A 23,707-nucleotide genomic window follows, 5' to 3' on the forward strand; every position below is an offset into this window, starting at 1 on the left:
GGTGAAATCGTTCGACATCTGCACTTGATTATGGGCCGAAATATGACCAAGATACCTCTGAGCTAAACATAGGGAATTGCTTGCGTAGAACATGCAATGGTATACCGGGGCGGCTTTCTCTCTACTATGGCAGTATTCAGGCGTCAGGCATGTACCCCTGTCATCAGTGAAGAGAACCTGACGCCACAGATTCAGTATCTTTTCCACGTGTTCCCAAACCATGTTCTTCAAGCAACAGCTTACTGGGAGATTCGTACAGTTTTTGGTAACGGACATATAGAGACAGGATTTATAGTGTGAAATCACTTGTGTACTGCGTGGGTTGCCAAGACCGTTGCAGTTGCCTCCAAAACGATGGTGCTCATTTCTGTTGCGTTCTGCTCCTGGAATCCACTTGTGACTTAGAGCTGTTGACTGTGCACGGGCACTAAGAGGCAAATATTCAATGGCTTTTGTCTCGCAGCAGTGACTGAATGCTCGTATAACGTTGCTGTAGTGCACACCAATCCGGAAACTTGCTGTGCTCACCAACCTGCTTGCCTTCAGGTAACAATGCATGCATATTCTAAGTTCGAAACGACCTTTCTTGGCATGTCGAACAAACTGAACAATGTGCAAAAGCCCCATTGTCCTGTTCACGTGTATACACAGCACACTCTATTGAACTTTACTTACGCCTCTGTTGTAAATGTGAAAGCTGATAAAGAGGATTCCAGTAATAATAATACCCATACTAATTTAAAAATCATACAATTCATAATGCTGATGAAAAAACTTTCAATCTGAGTACCGGCATTGCTTGGGTATGCATTTAGTACAGTTCTACTAGTCCATCTCCTCCTCTCACTCTCTTTGTCCATCTATTCCTTTTCTGTGTTTATTTTATCCTTTCCATCTCTCTGTCCATTTCCTCTTTCACTCTGTCTGTGTCCATCTCCTTCTCCACCATATCAGTGCCCACGCCCTCCTTCCCCCTGTCTGTCTCTCCATCTCTTTCCGCTCCCTTCTCTGTCCAAGTTATCCCTCCCACTGCAATGGGAGGCTGCTGGTTCTTACCTTCACATTGTTTCTTACCACAGAATAAGTAATACGTGTACCATGTTTGGTCGAAATCGATCCACAAGTTTAGGAGGAGTATTTTACCCACTGCTTTGTCCGCATCCGCATATTAAATATAATATACACGTATCTGTGCACGTATTTAATATGTATGTCTAGTTAATTTCGTGCTGCAGATTCGTTTCCCGCAGCTCGAGCTTTATGATATAGTATCTCCTAAAGTATGTAAGTAATTTCAGCGGTATACGTGGATACTGCCTCCGAAACATGGTTGCAAATGGAGTTAGTAGAAAAAAAAGAAATAAATTCAAACGTTATACATCATGCGGCAGTTTTTAATCATCTCAATGTTTATGGAGTAATTTCTCCTGAAGTGTGTCTCGTATAATAATGTATTTTGCAAGTATATTAACTGGTTTATGTGAATACTATCTGCAAACTTCTGAATACAGTCAATAGCGAAGAAGTAATAATCAAACGTCGCGCCTGATGTAGTAGTTTTGTTGCATAAACGGGGAAAATGAAGTAAGCGATAAACATTTACCCATTCATCATTTTTTGGGGGTTATCAGTGAGAAACTGTTTCGCAAAGTTTTGAAATGCTTTGGAAAGTTTATTGCTGTCATTCTCAAATGCTGCATGAATAAAATCTGAGTATTCGCCCATTGTGGGCTACATTTCTTTTTAATTACGAACCTCCCCCCCCCCCCCCCCCACCCAACCACTCTGATAGGTAGATGGTTCTTACCTCGGAGTGACTCTTTGTAGACGTAACTGATTATACAGGGTGAGTCAAAATATTCATTTAAAGTAAGGGAGAGGCAGTCTATCTTTTACGATATGTACCGAAAATGGGCGCCATCTAGAAATCGACCATATAGAATGTGTCTTTTTTTTTTTAATTCAAAAGGCTTATTGTGATATAAACCAATTGGAAGTACCAATTCTGATTCAAAAGTTAACAAATCATGCTGGCTGGAATTACAGGCTGGACTGTTCTCCATAACGGACAGTCATTTAATGTGGTCTCAATCGAATTCCTCTCGGTCAACGCACATTTGAAGGCGCTGGATCCAATAATCACGCACTAGCTGAACGTTTCCGCAGAAATGCAGGCACACGATTCTTTAAGGTTGCTCGAGAACGTGTGATGACGTCTGCTTCTTATTTTCTCTGCACATTCGAGTTCTTCAAGTGATTCCACAGCCAAGTGGTGTGAGATCAGATGTTCTGTGTGGGCATTCCACAGAACTACGTCGGCCAATCCAGTGAACAAGAAATTTACCATCTAACCACTGACCAGAAAACTGCTCCGTAGTATGGTGTTGCCCATCCTGATGAAATTAAGGGGTAAAGCTGACATCTACATTCAGAACTAACGGAAATACCGTTTCTTGCAGAATTTCCAGGTAGCGTTGACAATTTAGGTTATGGGCAATGAAAATGGGTGCAACTACGCTGGTACCCCATATTCCACACAACGTAACTTTTACCTCATCAACTACCGTTGAAGGATCCATCCAGTGCGGATTCTGGTCACTCCAGTATCTGTAACTGTGACAGTTGACTTCACCACTGACGAAAACGTTTGCCTTACTGAACAAGATATCGTGTACAAAAGAGAGATCTTGTTGAACTTGCTCTAGGGCCCAAGCGCAAAATTACATACGTCTGTCCGGGTGATTCTCTGTTAGGTGCTGCAGGAGGTGATTCTTGAATGGATGGAACTGATAAGCACGAAGGATTCGTACGATCGATGAGTGGCTGATTCAACATTCTGCTGACAGACGTCGTGTGCTGCAGTGTGGGCTGTTCACGAAAGACACCAAAACCGTTCTTTATGTTGTTCGTTAGCAGCATTTTTTTGGGCGGCCACACTGTGCCTTGTCAGCTCGTCCCAGTTTTTTAGAATTGGGAAATTAATCACCTGTGTTGTCTTTCTGAGTGCCGGTTGTTAAAATCTGCCGCCATGCCTCGCGAGTACCATTCTCCAGAGAACAAAATGACCTAAATTGTCTACTCCTTGGTCAAAGCCATATTTAGTTACCTGTAACAAAAAACTGTTGTAACTTTTGAACTATAACAAATATTTCGAATCTGTTTAAAGGAATGAACATTTCAGAAAATACCGATGTTATTTGATATATAACACGAGCCCCCTTCCATTTAAGAAAAAGATTCCAGACAGCCGATTTCAAGACGGCGCCCATGTTCGGTACATATGGTAAAAGATAGACCATCTCACCCATACTTTACTGGAATATTCAGGTTTCCCCATTCATACAGATTTCTTAACATAACAGGGTGTACTGCGGCTTTTGAGTATCACTGTACATACACACACTCACATACACATCCATTTTTATAATATGTTTGGCTACGAAATAAGTCACTAGCAGAAACTGTATTTGAGGGAATGAAAGGTGAGAGAGGTAAAGAAAGAGAGAACACTAATGGTAGGTCTGAAAATATGTACATAAGGCAGTACAGGGTTGTGATGTAGCATTTTTAGTGAAATGGGGACAGGTGACGGGAATGGGAATTACTTCAGATTAACCATAGGATCTAGGCGCTTCAGTCCGGAACCGCCCTGCTGCTGCGGTCGCAGGTTCGAATCCTGCCTCGGGGAAGGATGTATGTGATATCCTTAGGTTAGTTAGGTTTGAGTAGTTTCTAAGTCTAGGGGACTGATGACCTCAGATCTTAAGTCCCATAGTGCTTAGAGCCATTTGAACCATTTAACCGTAGGATCTAGATCAAAATAACAGTTCTCAGCTGCTCTTCACTAAGATACTTCAGTATTGTGTTAAGCAGTGGCTGCATTATGCACACCTTACAGCTGGGTCTGTACGCGAACCCTATATACGTGGACGGCGACTACCCAGCCGTGGTGCGGGAACGTGTGGACAACAACAGCAGAGCCGAGGGTCGACCCAGGTCTCGGCTGCCCAGCTTCACAGAGGAGGAGAAGCGGATGATCAACGGTCAGTCACCTGCACCAGAGGATGCAGAAACCAGGCAGTCTCTTTTCTGTCCCGTCCTACGTGTTTCCTTTTGCTCCTATGAGGTCCTCTACGTTTTTATCTTATTTGCCCTACGTCTCCCTACGAACGCTTAATGTTAAAATGATAAGCCTGCCTCTGCTTTATTTGCTTCTGCAGCATTGATGTTACTAAGATATATATCTGTGGTCTTTAATTCTTTGTGTCTCAATTAATAAGAGTTCACCTGTCTAGTACATGCCACTTAGGATGACTTCTGTCCCATAACGTTTCTGTGCATATTCTTTGAGCTTTCCAAGGATGATATTCCGCTACACTACATATTCAGTGTTTCTGTTCAAGCACCTTCTTCCCACTCGCCATCCCCGAGTGGATCAGGGAAGGTGGGTGAGGGCGATCAGTTAGTGGAACCAGAAGTACCATAACCCACACAGCGCCAGGTGGTGCCCGGCGTAATGACGCAGATGTAGTTGGCTGCAACATGTACTGTACCCTCGTCAGCAATTATTCATGAACTGGAAACTTTGATTGACTCAACAATTGACCCATAAACACATAACGGATGACTTACCATTCAATCTCATCAGCTTACAAAACACGCGCCAGAGACGTTCTGCTCATTCAACAGCTTGTACCACTTGAAATATTGATTTCTACCCATTGGTACCCGTTTCTAAATACTCAGTTTGTCACACTAAGTGTTCGCGACAATTATTATGTCAGCATAAAATATTGCTTCATCACCCTTCATACACATACATCGAATAATACTCAACTTTAGTCTTGCCCTTGCATGAATGGTTGTAATCCAGATACCCGAAACATATAAATGACTGTCCTTAAAAGTCCTTTGGTTCTTTTGGCATTGTTAAAACGTTTTTTACCGGTTGTTAATGTTTAAGTCATGTACAACACTTCACTTTTGGTATGTTAGTAAATTTACTGATACAGTGACATACACAGGCTACAAAATGGTTCAAATGGCTCTGAGCACTATGGGACCTAACAGCTACGGTCATCAGTCCCCTAGAACTTAGAACTACTTAAACCTAACTAACCCAAGGACAGCACACAACACCCAGTCATCACGACACAGGCTACACGTAACAGAATTCAACCCAATATTCCCTTACTGTGGCTACCACCACTAGTGCTTATATAATAAATAACAATTACAAATGGTCTCTACGTATTGTTGGAACTGTACATAGTTAAACTTGCAATAAAAATCTTCGAATTTTCTTGAGACAGATTACAAAAATTGGTTTCATGAATTACAGCAACAAGTTCCAGACGATAATTCGTTTGACATAAATTCCTCTATACATCGGAACGTTGTGAAACGCCTTCTGTAAGACACTGTGTCGGATTCTCTGCAACATTCGAATTACTGAACAACACACGTTGCTAGCATGTTTTTGACAGCATTACAATGATTACTTTAATTATTACTATTGCTCTATTGTATGGTGTTGTGAGAAATTGTAGTCTGGGCATTCGTTTTCATTCGGACTAAGCTGACAACATTATCAGATAACACTGAGCAAACTGATTGAGATTTTCACATTCCAAACATTCATTTAATATTGCTATTGTAAGTTTGAAACAATGTAATACGAAACTTAGGTGGTACCACAGTCTTCAATTGACTGGCATTGATCTGTGCTTTTTATATTGTTCCATTTAGTTACATTACTACCTCTACATGTCAAAAGAAATACATGGAGTATATTAACGTATCGTCTGACATTAAGTCAGATACGCCACCACTCTTAAGACGCACATATAATTGAACTCATTACCGCATATTTTAAAATAAATGCTCACTGAGCTAATTTTTAAACTGTATATTTTGACATTTCACCGACAGGGTCTGCGGATTTCTTCGGGCTGAATTCGTACACAACAATGCTAGTGATATCTGCAGCTTTGGGTCACTCGCCGTCAATGGATCTTGACTGTGGTGTTCTGCGGATAATCAACTTCACCTGGCCCAGCAGCTCCGCCATCTGGCTCAAGGTGAGTTTCACAATCACCCTCCCCCCCCCCCCCAAAAAAAAAAAAAGAAACGAAAAAATGATTTCCAGTCTCCGCAGGTAGCTCCCAAGCTCCCACCTGCGCTCTGGCAATTGTCAGGTGTGTAGACAGCACTAATTAACAGTCATTTCATGTATCCGTTCCATCGCAAGTTCTTCTCACGAAAGTAGTATCGGAAAGGTGTTTCCATGTATGTAGTTTTGCTATCTAATTTTGACATAGTGATACGTGAGAGGTGGTTAATCTCCTTGATTTCTATAGCTACTCGCCATGCATCTTCCATGCTGTTTATTTACCTTTCAATGATGGCGCTGTAAACCCTCTTCCTAGACAGTGTAAGATGTCATGGAAACGTAAGAGCCTATCAAGTATCGATATTCGAAACTAGAAACATTCATAACTAACAAATGTGTATTATTATAATAATTCTGGGTTATACTATTGAAACGTCCCCTTAGAAAAATTATACAAGATTGTGCTTAAACTGACACACAATATTTTTTAGCGCAACGCAATCAGCCTTTCAATAATCCCTTCAAGAGGATGGCCCTGACTAAATTAACCTATACGTTTCACAAATCGCTTACCTCACAAAAATCTTCGTTACTCGAACTACTGCAATACAGCGAGCGCCACTACTGTCAGCTAAATAAAAGATTCAAACTACTGAAGGCACTAACTGCTGATAGGCATAGTTAGCAAAAGAAAGATTTTGATAGAGAACAAACAATGTATTTACCTTAATAGTGTTCAAAAGTCATAATACATATATATCAGTCCATGATATCCAATATTACAAATTTACTCTTTCTGATGGACACACAACCAGATCGTCCGCTCTCAAAATTCCGCCATCTCTCTCCCCACATCCACCACTGCTGGCGGCTCACCTCCAACTGCGCAACGCTTCGCGCTGTTAACAGCCAACTGCCCAACATTACAATAGCGACTATTGCAACAATGCCGACCAGCCTCAGACTGCACACAGCACAGTCAGTGATTTTCATATAGAGCGCTACGTGGCGTTACCAATAAAAAAAACCTAAACAGCCTACTTACACTATTCTACTTTAAACAGCACTGTGCTATATTAGACTGCTACATGTCATTAAATCAAAAATATTGCCAAATTAAAACTTGTGCCGGTAAAAGTGTTCCCTGTGTAAGGAAAATATCTAGCATTTGGGTTTCAATTATGTAGGGGTACACTATCGACGTGCGTCAAGAAGCTTCGTAAGAGCGTGCATTCTGCAGAGAAGCCATTGATTCACATACCAATGAAACTAAGGCACGTTGTCGTACGAAATAAATCTATTCCTAAGTGGACACTGGTACTACGGCTTATAATAATGATAACGTAGGATGACCGACAATAATGACTTTTGGTCCCAATCCTTACGGAGTACATTTACGCTGTACGAATGTGGCAGAGTAATGGACTGATGAACGATGAAACGACGTGAAGTTTCCGAAAGACAGATTGTCCTCGATCAAATTTTAAATTTGAACGTTGTAGAGCAGGAAAACAATAAAGTGGTCAAAATAGATGTTGCATATCGCCGAAACCTTAATACTGACGTTCTGCTCCAGAAAAATTTTACGATGTCAATCAACTGGTTTGTTTGTAATGTGGTTCCAGCGGAAACAGACCTTGTTTGTATCATGAGGGGGCAGTATGTGCAGTCGTTTCACCTGTAAACATTGCAGCACCTGTTCTGTGTGTCATTTCAAGAGTTGTATTGCGTCAGGATGGTTCGAAAAGCAATAGTGTATGATAAGGGAATGAGAAAGATGGAAACAGCATCGAATGTTACTGTGAGTGAAAGTGATTTCTCTAGAATCTGGAACAAATTTCTAGTGACAGAATCAAGTGAGGATTGTCAGAGAAGTGGCCTCAGAATAAAAAAAAAAAAAATTAAAAAAGAACAGGTGTGCACGAGTGATATCTGCGTGTAACAACAGGCAGAAACCTTCAACACATCTATGATGGCAGTTCCAAACAGCTACAGGAGTGCAGATGTCGACACAAACGATACGAAATAAGCCCTAAGAGGAGGAATTACTTGCCAGAAGACTTTTCAATGATCCCCTCTACAGTCGCGTTCGGGCATGGACACGAAACCTCTCTTTCAGGACTATGTAGCAGAGGGACACAGAGATCTTTTCTGATGTGACCTGTGTTAGTCTCCATGTTGTAAATACTGATATTTGTGTGTGGAGGCAACAAGGACAACGTTTACACCCTAACTGTGTGGTATAGTGCAACCCTCATCAAAGTGGGTCAGTCATGTTGTAAGGATGAATCTTGTATGGTAATCTTGTCCAGTCTGAGACATTACAGGGCATCATTGGGACGCTGTAGAGGAATGGTACAATATCCCGCAGACTCATCTGGAAAGTCTGGTAAGGAATATGCCTAACCGCAATCAAAAGTGTCTCCAATTATGAGGAAGGGAAACTGGATCATAAACAATGTGTTATGCAACTGACACTGATAGAAAATGTAGTGTCCGCAATGGAATCTTTCGTAAGGTTTCTTTATTCTGTTTAAGTTTACTTAGTGGAAGTGTGTTTACCTTCTTCTTTTTGTTTTCTCATAACTACACTCGACAAAACGATGTCAATTTTTGTTTCCTGTTATGTCTGGTGTTGCCAAAAGATCAATATATAACATTTATTTTGATCACTGTACAATGCTGACGTTGACTCGATGGTGTGCCTTTCGGCAACGTTGTTGCTGTGCCGTGACCTCTTTCCGTAGAGCTCCTAGTTCTAATACTATCAAGAAAAACCTGCTGTGGTATCATGATGCTGTTACACTTCTACACAGAGAATTTTTCGCGTTAAACTGGAGACGAAATGAACCGGTGTAAAGGCCGTATTCGTGGATGTTGCACACACATATAGCAAATATATACAATTTTGCCATCTTTTCATATCTTTACGTTATGCCTTTTTCATCAAATGAAATTTATTACATCACAGCAACAGTCGTTTATAGCATTTTCACCTCCGACCTACTATCGATAAAAGCCCGTCCAGGCGATAGCAGTGTCGCCTGGCGAGGAATGACTGTTCTCCAGACACACAGACGGTGCGTATAGTATCAGTGAGCTGCTGTCCGTGTGTAGATTGAGGAGGCGCGCGACCTGAGTTTTACTGAGGGCAGATTTTGATGGCCCGAAGGGCCGGCACGAGCATTTTGGAAACTGGACGATTTGTAGGGCGTACTAGGAGTGCTGTGGTGAGTGTCTTCAACACGTGGCGAACCCAAGGTGAAACTATGTCCAGACGCCTCATCATAGATGTCGGACGTGGTAGGCTTGGCACACTGGTAGAACAGGACAGGCGGCGTACTGTGGCGGAAACAACATCAAACTTTAATGTTTGGGAGAGAACAGACGTATTTGAACAAACAGTGCAGGACGGGCCTCCGCAGCCGATTACCCGTGTATGTGCCTATGTTAACACCACGACATCAGCAACTGGTTCCCTAATTCACCAGATCTGAACAATATGGAACACATCTGGGATATGATTGAACGTTGCGTCAGAGTTCATCACCCACTTCCTGGAATTTTCGGGAAATAGTTGATGATTTGTGTGTGCAGATGTGATGTCAGCTCGCTCTAGCGACCTACCAAGGCGTCATTGCTTGTATACCACGTTCGGGCTGATCAGTAGCAGTCATCTATGATGCACTTTAGCCTGTGATGATGCAAAAGCAGCTTTCCTATTAGCTCACAAAGCAGAACATTTCTTCGTGTTATACTACAGTCACCAATATGGAAACGTCGTGAACTTCATGAATGTTAGACGGCGGCTCCTTGTTCGAGGTCATCCATGAGTGGTGTTGTCTACACAGTTATGTTGGTTCGAAATCTGCTGCTAACAGAAACTGTTTCCAGTTGGAATAATACTGTACAGTGTTCTACTTTTAGTGAACAACATCCCCAAATGCCACTGAGAGAGTGACGTGCACTTCGAACAGATATGTAATGCTTGTAAGCTGTTAGCACCATCCGTATCGAGTAAACGACTACCATTTCTCTTTCCACTAACTATTCACATTATGTAAATAAAATTTTCCTCTACAAATAGGCAGCACAATCAGCTATGCTATTAGTCCGCTGGCACAGGGTACTTGTGCCCACAAATAACGGAAGTCTTTCGAGTTACGTTTCTATACCTTTCCTTTGTTCTCCCAGGCATAAGTACCATAAGCCCTCATTCGTCTCCACTGCAACACAAGTGAGGAAAAGGCTAAATCGTCATAGTAATTGCATATCATTCATCGTTTAATCTTGGCTAATACTTTTTGTTTAATTACTTCTTCAGGTTGTGCCGTGGGGTTTCCGTAATATTGTGAACTGGGTGTCCTCGAGATATGCTAACTACCCAATCTTTATCGCGGAGAACGGGTACGCTGATACGGGAGAACTCGACGATGAAGGACGCATAAGCTATTATGGCGTAAGTACGAATTAATCATATGTAACTTCGACGTTTCATATCTCCTTGCGAGAAAAATGTGATATTCTAAGAACAAACAAGTTAACTAAAAGCAGAATTAGACATTATGATTTTATGTTTAAATAATAAATATCTCTGCAGCAGGGTGTGCGACATTTCGAAACTCCATGGTCGATTAAAACTATATGCCGCCACTCGCAGGTCTTCCTCACAGCTTTTACTTCCGCCAATACCTACCTATTTTTTTTTTTTTTGTAAGCATGAGATATCTGACTGGTTTGATGCTGCCCGCCACGTATTCCTCTCCCGTGCGAACGTCCTCATCTCCAAGGAGCAATGCCAACCTACGTCACAAATTATTTACTGGATGTACTCCAATCTCTGTCTTCCTCTACAGCTTTTACGTTCTAAAGCTATTTCTAGTACCATAGAAGCTGTTCTCTGATGTCTTAACGGATGTCCAGTCATCCTGTCCCTGTTTCCTGCCACTGAGCGGCGTTGTGTATTGGTAAGCACACTGGACTCTCATTCAGGAAGACGACGATTCAAACCTGCGTCAGGTAATCCAGATTTAGGTTTTCCGTGATTTCCCTAAATCGTCCCTTGCAAATGAGGGGATGATCTCTTCAAAAAGACCTGGTCGATTTCCTTTTCCATCCTTGACACAATCCAAGCTTGTGTTCCGTGTCTAATGACCTCGATGTCACCGGGTACTAAATCACACTTTCGTTCCTTTCCCTTTCCCTTGTCAGTGTTTTCCATATATTCCTTTCCTCACCGAGTCTCCGGAGACCCTCCTCATCTCTTACCTTATCAGTCCACCTAATTATCAATATTCTTGTGTAGTACCACATCTCAAATGGTTCGATTCTCTTCTGTTCCGATTTTTCCACAGATTATATTTCACTGTCATACAATGCTGTTCTCGGCACGTACATTCTCAGAAATTTCTTCCTCAAAATAAGGCTGATGTCTGACGCTAGCAGATTCCTCTTGGCTGTTAATGCACTTTTTCCTGTGTTAGTTAGCTTTTCATGTCTTCCTTTCTGCGTCCACCATGGGTTATTTTGCTGCCTAGACAGCAGAATTCCTTAACTTCGTCTACATCGTGATCCACAGTTCTGCTGTTACGTTTCTCGCTGTTCCCATTCCTGCTATTTCTCCATTACTTTCCTCTTTCTTCAATTTACTTTCAGTCCATATCCTACACTCATTAGAGCGTTCATACCACTGAACAGCTCCCGTTCTTGGAATTCCACATTTATTGTTCCCTCTAGGTTCTTGTACATGGTGTAAATTACCAACCTCATGGTCATCAAATAGATCTAAAACTTACTTTTCTAGTCTTCTGTACATTATTCTTGTCAGCAGCTTACATTCTTAAGCTGTTAAGCTGAATATTCGATAATTCCCGCGATTTTCACCTCTTGCAACTCCGGAATTGTGTGGATGATTTCCGAAAGCGTACAGTCAGTTTGCTACCATTTCACCCAATTGAATATTATACATCCCTTCTGTCTAATTTGATTTCAAGTCTTCCAAAGCTCTTTAAAATTCTAATACCAGATCCGAAATCCTTTCCTATCTACTACTATTTTCTCTTTTATGTATTTTTCTTCTATATATCACATCAGACAGTTCCAACCCTACATAGCGCACTTCCGTGTATCATTTGCACCTATCCGCTCTCTCCTCTGCATTTAACAGTGAAACTTCCACTGCATTCTTAATATTCCAGATTTAGCTTTTAATTTCATCGAAGATTGTTTTGACTTTTCAGTATCCTGTGTCAGTCATTCCGATGATCATTCCTTTTTTAATTTCTGCATAGTTTTCATGCAGCCTCTTTGCCTTAGCATCCCTTCACTTACTATGTATTTCCTATGCGACTTTTATTTCTGTGTTCCTGAATTTCCATTTACATTTTTGTAATTGCTTCCTCTGTCGAAGAACTGAACTATTTCTTCAGTTACCCCTGGTTTCTTCGCAGTTAACTTCGTTGTACCAACGTTTTTCTCTCAAACTTCAGTTATTGCCCTTTTTAGAGACGTCCTTTCCTCTTGAACTGAACTGCCTTTTAAGTTGTTCATTATCATATTGTCTGTAGCCTCAGAGAACTTCAAACGTATCTCTTCATTCCTTAGCACCTCGGTATCTCACTCATTCTTTGCGTGTTGATTCTTCCTCACTAGCTTCTTAAACTTCAGCCTACTTTTTATCTGTTCTGAATTGTGATTTGAATCTATATCTGCTCCTGAGTGTGCCTTACAATCCTACATCTGATTTAGGAATTCCTGCCTCATCGTGATGTAATACAGCTGCAGTCTTCCGGTTTTTCTTGGCCTTTTTACATTTATACATCCTTTTCCTGTCTTTCCTGAACAGAGTATTCGCTGCCTTCCATACCTCACAGAAATTGTCCCGTATAGCTTAGGCATGGCCTAGGGGATCCCTTACAATATCCTACGTCCAGGAGTCCAATCGAGATAGATATGCTGGAGAATTTACGGAAGGTAGGTGAGAGGTAACGACGGAAGAAAGGCTGAGAATTAGCGTCGTGAGTCGGGCCTCGATAGCTTAATCGGTAAGAGCATTAATTTTATATATTTGTAAGAGCATAAATTTTTCAGTTTAACTGAGAATGAGGTGGTGCAGTCACTAGACATACATTCTGGGGGAGTTTGTTGAAATCCCAATGGAAACCGAAACTTAGCTTTTTCGATGACTCGCTGAGAGTAATTACTGGAATGGTTATTTTTGCAAAGAACATGCGTGAGATCCTTCCTCCTCTCAATTCAAGCTTGTGCTCTATTTCTAATGGCCTTGTTGCCGAATGGACGTTAAACCCTATTCTTCCTTAAAAATTACTGCTTTCAGCGTATTCGTTATTACTATCTGTATATTGACCTGTTATAAATCTACTCGCTGCTGATCAAGAGAATTTATTGTTATCCAAATGGACAACTCAAAATATATTTGGTATTTGGAGAGAGACTTATTTTAAACGTTCTATAAACATGATAAAAACAATTTCATAAACAAAATTAGGATTGTGTTCTTTCCACCCCTGCATCGTTTCATAAAAGGGCTGTCTACTTTCACTATAAGGAAGAAGCAGTCAATTCCAATGTGTTTGATAGATTCGTATTTGTTTAATTTAGTTAGGCAGCGGAAGAACTTTACGTTTAATGCATGCGCCCTCTTATCGTCCATTACTACAGTTTTAAACTGAGGACGGCTGCTAATCGTCTTGTACGCACTTCATAAGTTACCGAAACGTTTGACTGCTTCACGATCCCGTGTTATCAGTTGCGCGTCAATCTGAGGTATGCACGTAACGCAAATAGGACTGAGACATGTAACCTCTGGATTACTGCGTCTTTGAATGTGTAGGTTTCAAATAGGATGACCAGACTGATGCTGTTTAAAACATTCGCGTCCAAAAGACGATTATTAATGTTCCCAAGCTAACATTTGCTACTTGTGCTACTGGTAAGAGATATCGCTAGATCTGTAGTTTGTAAGCATCAGTGTACTCCTCAGCTGACAGTCCAGACTGAACATTGTACGTGTAGTGTTCAGTAGCGGTGTTCCCACACTCACGATAACGTATATTGCCTGTTGAATATGAATAACAAGTTGCTGAAATCGACACTATCTTCTGTACATCAAAATACTTCAGGTTCCCGTCAAATTACTGATATTCAGCAGTAAAATAACTTACTCATCTCTAGTGGACTGTCCAAACATTAAAAACTAATTTCATATCACAAGAATTGCGTCGTACTAGACGGTGAGCAAGGGAATTATTAACTATTGTGAAATCATTCTTTACACTGCAGTTCGAAGGGATGACGAGTAATGTATATTTTAAAATATCCAGCTCTATTTCACAGCAACAAGGTTGTTTTCGGAGCTACGGTAAAAAGCCTGTAGCATCATTATGAAGAATGTTTGGTTATCATGATATATTAAGTGACAATTCTGATTATCCGTGATGTTCCCAGACCTTCCACCATCACTTAGCAAATGAATATTAAGATTTATATATGCTGATGGTATCTGTTCCTTCAGAAATGTCCGAAATGAATACCTTAAGCTGCATACAGGCGTTGATATACGTCAACGGGGACATGTCCGAAAGAACAGATACCATCTTCATATATATAGTTATGGCTCACCGGCCATTTCACTATCTTCTGTGCAGATGCACACGCATTTCCCGAACTCTTACAGGAATCGGTACAGCAGCGAGTTATAAGTGTAATGGGTAGGGGCACTACGAATATAGTGCGGGACAATAAGTTGGGAATTACGATCTCACGGCAGGTGTGTCCTCGGTGGCCCTGATGGATGTCAGCACGGTTGTTCAGCGTGTTCGGTCAGAGGGTTAGCTGCCCTCTGTAATAAAAACTGAGTTAACGGCTCAACACTAACTTGAACTCGTGTCCTGGGACATCCGCACCGAACAACTGCAACGAACAACATTGAATTAAATGAGATCAAAGATTTAAAAAAATTAAAAAAAAAGGTGGCTAGATCGTCCGCCATATAAGCAGGAGAGCCCGGTTTCGGGTCCCGGTCGGGGCGTACATTTTCAACCGTCCCCGTTGACGTATATCAACGCCTGTATGCAGCTGAGGGTATTCATTTCATTGTATTGCTTTAATTGTAATTTGAATCTTAAAGTATTGTTACCTTTGACAAAATACAAGTCTGAAAACGTCTCATAATGCTCAATGTCGTGCTTGCACTAGCTTACACCACTGTTTAATATTACAATAAAGAAATGCAAGAAGTGTAGAAAATATTTTAAGTTCTTATCAAAATTTGGTTAAATGGCATTTTGCCAGGAACCCGTACAGTAATAAGAAAATATCAGTTACTTGTTTCGTTATTGTGCTTTGAGTCTGATGATCAGAGTAAATTATTGTTGAAGACAACATTATCTTTTCAGCAATACCTCGCAGAGCTGTTGAAAGCTATTAACGAAGACGGGGCAAACGTAATAGGATATACGGCTTGGAGCCTGCTGGATAACTTCGAATGGAATTCTGGTTACAGGTAAGCCGCTGTTATTTCATGTGACATCGGATATAATTAAGAAACTTTTAGCTTTATTACTCGACAGGTACAGATCTGATACCCTGGCACAACTACCCCTATCCACTATATCCCGAACACCCCTCCCCACACCCATATAATTACCTTCCTGATTTTTTTTTTTTTTTTGCGTGTGTATCGCAAATCTCACAGTTTTGTAAATTTGTTTAATAAAAATGAAGCATTATTGAAAAGAGAACTATACTGATGCCAAATACCAATCAGGCTCAACTTTTGCATTAATGAAGGTATCAGATGACCTGAAGTTTGCCATGGCTGCACCAGAGGCGACTGCATGTATTTCGTAGACTTCTTCAAAGCCTTTGGTACTGTTGACCTCGGGATATTATCTGCCAAACTTAACATCTTAAATTTCTCGCCAAGTGCATTGCAATGGTTTAGCTCTTACCTGACGTCTCGCCAGTACTGCGTCACTTCCGGCACGAGGGTTGAATGTCAATGATGTACCGTTAGTTTTGTCCTATTGCTAATACCATACCTACGCTGATGACCTCCACTTGTATGTAAACCAATAAACCTCAAGACAGCTGCTGAGAATCTCAATACAGACCTGCGTTGGCTATCAAAATGGGAGCAGGTTATAAGGTTAAAGCTCAGTCTACCCAAAACCCAAGCGTTACTGATAGGCTATGCTCATTAACGCAAATTATCGAGAATCCATATAATTTTTATCCCTAAATGGGAAAAATATCGACTTCTCTCCTTCACGAAAGCTTCTAGGAGTATTTAATAGGTGATAATCTAAATTGGACTGAGCACGTAACTAAAATGTGCAAAAGGGTATCAGCATCTCTCCACGCCTCTTGACCCGAAAATGAAACACATACTTGCAATTATTGATTACAGCTTTGTTATCCTACAAGGCCTTTCTCAGGAAATCTCACGGTGCTTGAAACTGGTTATGAACGCCAGTGTCCTTTATATCTGTGGTGTTCGATTCGTTGACCATATTTCACCAACATATTCACAGTTATCCTGGAAGAGTGCAGACAAGCACAGAAATTTCCATCTCAACTGTCTTACTAGAGTACACTGTCGTCAATTTCTCTCCTCGATCTCAACGATCTTGTCTGAAAAACATGGCAGGAACACCCGTTCCTATCAGAACAAAGTCCTCTCGGTCCCACTCCATCGTTCAGCCAGTTTCTCTAAGCCTTTCTCAGTAGCAGGAACCCGATTCTGGAGTGAGAACTGGATAATACCTTCCGCTTCAGAAAACAGTTAATAACATATCTACTAAACCAAGAATAATGAATAGCATTGTCCCTGTAGGCACTCGTTACCCTCGTACATGCTTCTTGCGTAATTATTATGTAAAATAAGGTACTCTATGCGTAATATCCTGGTACGAAATAGGAGATGCTCTGATGGCCCTAGTCACATCACGGTACATGAAAAAAAATATTGCACACAACAAATGAAATCTATGATTGTAGTAAATAAATCGCAGAAATTGGATAAATTTTTTAAAAAATTTGAAAGTAAAACAAAACCTGTATCTTATTAGTTATCGCAGCTACTGAATATTGGTAGGGATACTGAACACGGTCGCCATATTTACTAACGAATTTGGTACGGTTAGATTAGAGGGTGGCCAGATGCCCCTCTTGTCGCTAACCCGTTGCCCCCAGGACGACGGAATATGTGATCCCGAACTGTCTACGTGCAGCGTTAGTCACGTGAAAGTGAACAAAAGATTTCTAGATGTTTGTGAATCGTGTAAATGAGGCGAAACTTCGGTAATAGTCCGATATTCACCTAGTGAGTTGTGGGAAACCGCCTGAAAACACATCTATGTAAAGCGGCACACCGCTCTTACTCGTTAATTTGCTGAACGGATTCGATCCGGGGCCGGTGAGGCTCCCCGTCCCGGAAAAAGTTCCTTAACACGTACGGACATCCGGGCCGGTGAAACTCTTTCTTATTATGATTTCAAACGATGAATAGATATTTTCGCCATAAATTCTTCGCGCTCCTCATTCGACTGAAATCGGCAAAAATTGGTAGGCGTCTGTCAAATAGCATATTTCGCACCCGTTCGGTATCCTTTCGGATCCTACAGTACCGTAAGGGAGAGCTGTAGCAAGACCTTCATATACAGGACTGTTCGGCAGTAGTTGTTTCTTTCCGTAGCTGTGTTCGGCAGTAGTTGTTTCTTTCCGTAGCTGCTGGACGAAATTATATTGTTTCAACAGCCTGTTATTACGGTCGCGGATCTCTTCTCCTAGGAACACCTACGGATAGCGCAGTTAGCGTACATTATCTGATCAGATGTATCCGGACAGCCTTTAGAGGGCATTAATATCGTGTGTGTCCATCATTCGCCTTTATGTTGGCCATCTTCGTTGAGAGCCGAAACCAGAAAAAGTAGTGACGCTCTGTTATGGACCAAGAGTTTTCCATTGGTTTCGGGTCGGCACTGTGGTCACGGTAGTCCGTTTCAGGAATTTTGTTGTCCTAAAATCATTGCCTCAAAGACTGTTTTATAAAGTAGTACGCTCTCACACGTACGTAATCTTCTCCGAACTGTTCCTCTACTGTACTCAGTACACAACGCAGTAAAATATTTTCTTAAGCGCATGAAGACGACCACAAGCTGACTACGAGAAAGACACCAATAACGGAACACCATCTACTCCGTACTTCACTGCTGGCGTTTCACACGATGTTAAATACGGTTCTCCAGGATTTCGCCAAAGCCAAACCCTCCATCTGGATGCTGAGACGTATATTGTGATTCATCACTCCTGATCACTAGTTTCCAGTCATCCACTGTCCAGTGGCGTCGCTCTATGCGTCACCTCAAGTGTCGCTTAGCGCAGACAGGAATGCGTATCTTGTGAAAAGCTGCCCAACCGCTGTACCCTATTCTTTTTAATTCCATTACCCATAGTCATTGTGCAAGCTGGAATGCTGATAACACTCTCTGGAGCACATGGATGGCAGCGTCTGCTGATTCCGTGCGAATTTTTACAAGCACACACCGCAATGGTAGAATGTCAGCACTTGAGATGTATTGTATGTCGTTTTAACAGTTGTTCCTTCGCGTTTCCACTTCACCGTCACATCACCAACATTCGACTTTGATAGCTTTAGTAGGGCTGAGATGTTCCGGTGAATTGGTTGCTCAGGTGACATCCAGCGACTAATCTAGATTCGAAGCCACTGGGGCCTCCTGGTTGGCCGATTCTCCTGTTGCTATTCTGGAGAGCTAAAGAAACTATTACACCTGCCTAATATCGTGCAGGGCCCCGCAAGCACGTAGAAGTGCTGCAGCACGACGTGGAATTGACTCGTCTATTGTCTGAAGTAGTGCTGGAGGGAAATGACGTGGAATGGACTCGTCTAATGTCTGAAGTAGTGCTGGAGGGAAATGACACCATGAATCCTGCAAGGGTGTCCATAAGTCCATAAGAGTACGAGGAGGTGCAGATCACGTTGCAAGGCATCGTATATATGCTCAATAATGTTCATGTCTGGGGAGTTTGGTGGCCAGAAAAAGTGTTTAAACTCAGAAGAGTGTTCCTGGAGCCACTCTGTAACAATTCTAAACGTTTGGAGTGTCGGATTGTCCTGCTGGACTTGCCGAAATCCGTCGGAATGTACAATGAACATGAATGGATGCAAGTGATCAGATGATTAGAGAGGATGCTCACCTCTCAGAGTCGTATCTGGGCGTATCAGGGGTCCCATATCACTCCAACTGCACATAACAGCACACCATAATAGAGCCTCCACCAGCTTGAACGGTCCCCAGCTGACATGCAGCGCCTTTGGATTCATGAGATTGCTTCCATACCCGTAAACGTACACCGTTTCAAACGCGTCTCGTCCGACCACCCGACAGGTTTCCAGTCAACAACAGTCCGATGTCGGTGTTGACGGGCCGAGGCGAGGCGTAAAGCTTTGTGTCGTGCAGTCATCACTATTTACACGAGTATGCCTTCGGCTCCGAAAGCCCGTATCGATGATGTTTCGTTGAATGGTTCGCACCCTGACACTTGTTGATAGGTCAGCACTGAAATGTGCAGTAATTTGCGGAAGGGTTGCACTTCTCTTCACGCGTCGTTGGTCCCGTTCTTGTAGGATAGTTTTCCGGCACCATCTGACTCGGAGAATTGATGTTTTACCGTATTCCTGATATTCATGGTACACTCGTGAAATGGGCGTTCGGGAATATCCTCATTTGATCGTTACCTCGGAGATGCTGTGTCCCATCGTTCGGGCGCTGACTACAACAACACGTTCAAACTCACTTAAATCTTGATATACTGCTTATAGCAGCAGTAACTGATGTAACAATTACGCCAGACATTTGTCTTATATAGGCGTTGCCGACCGCAGCGCCGTATTTTGCCTGTTTACGTATTTTTGTATTTGAATATTATACCAGTTTCTTTGGCGCTTCAGTGTGCCTGCCTACCGTCAACACAATACTTACCACCTCTCGTGATATCTAGTGATCAGTTCCTGATACTCTTGATCAGAGAAGAATCGAACTCTTCCGGTTATCTCTTAAATCGTCTCTCTTTCATGTGTGTGTGTGAGAGAGAGAGAGAGGTGAGAGAGAGGGGAGAGAGAGAGAGAGAGAGAGAGAGAGAGAGAGAGAGAGGGAGAGGGAGAGTTGGCGTGTACAGGGCGTTCGGAAATTCTCATTGTGAGTACACAAAATTTTGAATCGGAACACATGTCCGAAGGGTAATATTTCCTTGCTACAGCCTTTTGAAAACATGATTTCTAGGTAGGTATGCAACAGTATAGTCATGGTAGGGGGAGGGGTTACGTGAAATCGGCAGATTTCATTTAATGTCCATCCTACCTCTCTGACCTGATTCGAGCTTGATTCATTTGTCTGCGAACGCTAGAGCAACATTGTTGAGTAAAAGGTTGCGGAATACACCGACATGGTCCTTTCGAAAGGCGAAACTCACGGTAATGGAGAAGCTGCTCGTCACCTTTATCATCATCGTTGTCCACAACGTCCGACTCCATCACATACCATTTTCACGACAGTTACGCAACGACTTCGATAAGGGTTACCTTCACCGTCAGTAGGCGTGACTGTAGTGCTCTAAGGAGAGACCGAATTCTTAGAGGCTGTATTGCATGCCGTTGAAGAGAGTATACGAGCAATTCCTTTGGCTTTTAATGAATGGAGCCGTAAAAACAAATGATGTACTAGGTCAACCCTAATCAGTTACTTGTAAAAGTCGTCACGTTATCAACATATTTTCCAATGGTTGTAGAATGGAAACGGTACTTTTACGGACAGGTGTTCCAATTCAAAAGTTTGTCTATTTACTCCCCACTAAAAGTCCTATAAGACTGTAACGGGGATTTGGTTGGTTCAAATGGCTCTGAGCACTATGGAACTCAACGTCTGAGGTCATCAGTGCCCTAGAACTTAGAACTACTTAAACCTAACTAACCTAAGGACATCACACACATCCATGCTCGAGGCAGGATTCGAACCTGCGACCGTAGCGGTCGCGCGGGTAACGGGAATTTCCGAACATCCTCTATGTATATCCACTCCTGCAAATTGAAATAAGAACACCGTGAATTCATTGTCCCAGGAAGGGGAAACTTTATTGACACATTCCTGGGGTCAGATACATCACATGATCACACTGACAGAACCACAGGCACATAGACACAGGCAACAGAGCATGCACAATGTCGGCACTAGTACAGTGTATATCCACCTTTCGCAGCAATGCAGGCTGCTATTCTCCCATGGAGACGATCGTAGAGATGCTGGATGTAGTCCTGTGGAACGGCTTGCCATGCCATTTCCACCTGGCGCCTCAGTTGGACCAGCGTTCGTGCTGGACGTGCAGACCGCGTGAGACGACGCTTCATCCAGTCCCAAACATGCTCATTGGGGGACAGATCCGGAGATCTTGCTGGCCAGGGTAGTTGACTTACACCTTCTAGAGCACGTTGGGTGGCACGGGATACATGCGGACGTGCATTGTCCTGTTGGAACAGCAAGTTCCCTTGCCGGTCTAGGAATGGTAGAACGATGGGTTCGATGACGGTTTGGATGTACTGTGCACTATTCAGTGTCCCCTCGACGATCACCAGTGGTGTACGGCCAGTGTAGGAGATCGCTCCCCACACCATGATGCCGGGTGTTGGCCCTGTGTGCCTCGGTCGTATGCAGTCCTGATTGTGGCGCTCACCTGCACGGCGCCAAACACGCATACGACCATCATTGGCACCAAGGCAGAAGCGACTCTCATCGCTGAAGACGACACGTCTCCATTCGTCCCTCCATTCACGCCTGTCGCGACACCACTGGAGGCGGGCTGCACGATGTTGGGGCGTGAGCGGAAGACGGCCTAACGGTGTGCGGGACCGTAGCCCAGCTTCATGGAGACGGTTGCGAATGGTCCTCGCCGATACCCCAGGAGCTCCGTATGCCACGGCAAACTGGCTGACACTGACGGCGGCGGTGCACAAATGCTGCGCAGCTAGCGCCATTCGACGGCCAACACCGCGGTTCCTGGTGTGTCCGCTGTGCCGTGCGTGTGATCATTGCTTGTACAGCCCTCTCGCAGTGTCCGGAGCAAGTATGGTGGGTCTGACACACCGGTGTCAATGTGTTCTTTTTTCCATTTCCAGGAGTGTATGTTTCCGTGTTTTTGGCGCCCTTCTGTACTTGCACACTTCGCTGAGGTCTATCTCGCCACACCTTTGGTAAGTTTCTGGATAGGCACGCGAATTTAACGCTGGTACCATTTCTCCCTGCTTATATATCTGCGCGTGTGCATCCATTGGAAACATCTGTTTACAAATCTCTATGCAGCTTTCAAAATATGAATACGATCTAACCTGCATCTTTGTTTAGGTGTGTAAGTAACTGAACCAAGATCTCAGTTAGTTTGCATTAATTGATTTTAAGAAATGAAAAAAAAAAGATCAATAACTGTTACAGCGAGTGAACATGATGAACTTGATCGACGTTATCGATTTCTTAAAGTCGGAGTAATTATAATGTAATACATATTATTTTACACTGTGTTTCAATTTATGACGTCTGCCATAAGTTACACTCTTACGATAATTCTGCAGAGAAACACAGACCGATTTTTTTATCGCCAGGGATTTACGATATCTGCCATAAGTTACACTCTTATAATAATTCTGCACAAAAATGCAGACTGATATTTCATCGCTGGTGTTTGTACGTGATGAACCAACTCTTGTAATATTTAGCCGGACGGATTTTCAAATGGTTCAAATGGCTCTGAGCACTATGGGACTCAACTGCTGTGGTCATAAGTCCCCTAGAACTTAGAACTACTTAAACCTAACTAACCTAAGGACATCACAAACATCCATGCCCGAGGCAGGATTCGCACCTGCGACCGTAGCGGTCTTGCGGTTCCAGACTGCAGCGCCTTTAACCGCACGGCCACTTCGGCCGGCCGGACGGATTTTATTTGCTACTATTTGTTCTCTTCTTACAGCCAGAAGTTCGGAATTTATCAAGTGGATTTCAACAGCACTGAACGGAAGAGGACACCCAAGGCATCAACAAACTTCCTTGCTAATATTTACAAGAACATGAGTGTACCAGAAGAATATTTCCAGTCATTTTAAAACTGTAAATACATCTCTGGTAAATATTTGAAACATCTATGTCTAATTTTTCATTTTGAACAACACACGAGTCTCAGGAGAACTTGGTTATGTATATGATATTAATTAACAGTACTGAAGCGCTTTTGTAACCAGTATTACATAACTGTTTTCGTCAGTAAAAAAATTTCTTCACCACTGACAAGACCTGGTGTTTCTTCTTCCTGTTCATAAAATACGTTAGAGTAAATTAAGTAAAATGTTTCCCATTTTTGGAAGATGAGTGGATAATAGAAAGTATAAATCCTATACTTTTCGGTTCAATAAGCAAAATTATTACATCTATACTCTGCAAGCTACGTTACAACGGGGCACTACTATCCGTTCCTCTTCTGCTGTAGTAGCTACGAAAGATGCTTGTTAGT

At 42.4% G+C, this 23,707-nt stretch overlaps 1 protein-coding gene across 1 annotated transcript in view; it reads left to right on the forward strand.

Moving 5' to 3' along the window:
• Positions 1-23,467, forward strand: part of LOC126198749 (myrosinase 1-like) — a 58,917-nt gene extending 35,450 nt beyond the window's left edge. The window contains exons 8-12 of the mRNA XM_049935298.1: positions 3,899-4,043; positions 5,932-6,080; positions 10,437-10,571; positions 15,529-15,635; positions 23,171-23,467. Coding sequence (XP_049791255.1) covers positions 3,899-4,043; positions 5,932-6,080; positions 10,437-10,571; positions 15,529-15,635; positions 23,171-23,303 — 669 coding nt within the window. The 3' untranslated portion in view covers positions 23,304-23,467. The remainder of the gene's footprint in view (positions 1-3,898; positions 4,044-5,931; positions 6,081-10,436; positions 10,572-15,528; positions 15,636-23,170) is intronic.
• Positions 23,468-23,707: the final 240 nt, after the last annotated feature.

The sequence above is a fragment of the Schistocerca nitens genome, chromosome 8 (genome assembly GCF_023898315.1).
Source record: "Schistocerca nitens isolate TAMUIC-IGC-003100 chromosome 8, iqSchNite1.1, whole genome shotgun sequence".
Classification (NCBI taxonomy): Eukaryota; Metazoa; Arthropoda; class Insecta; order Orthoptera; family Acrididae; genus Schistocerca; species Schistocerca nitens.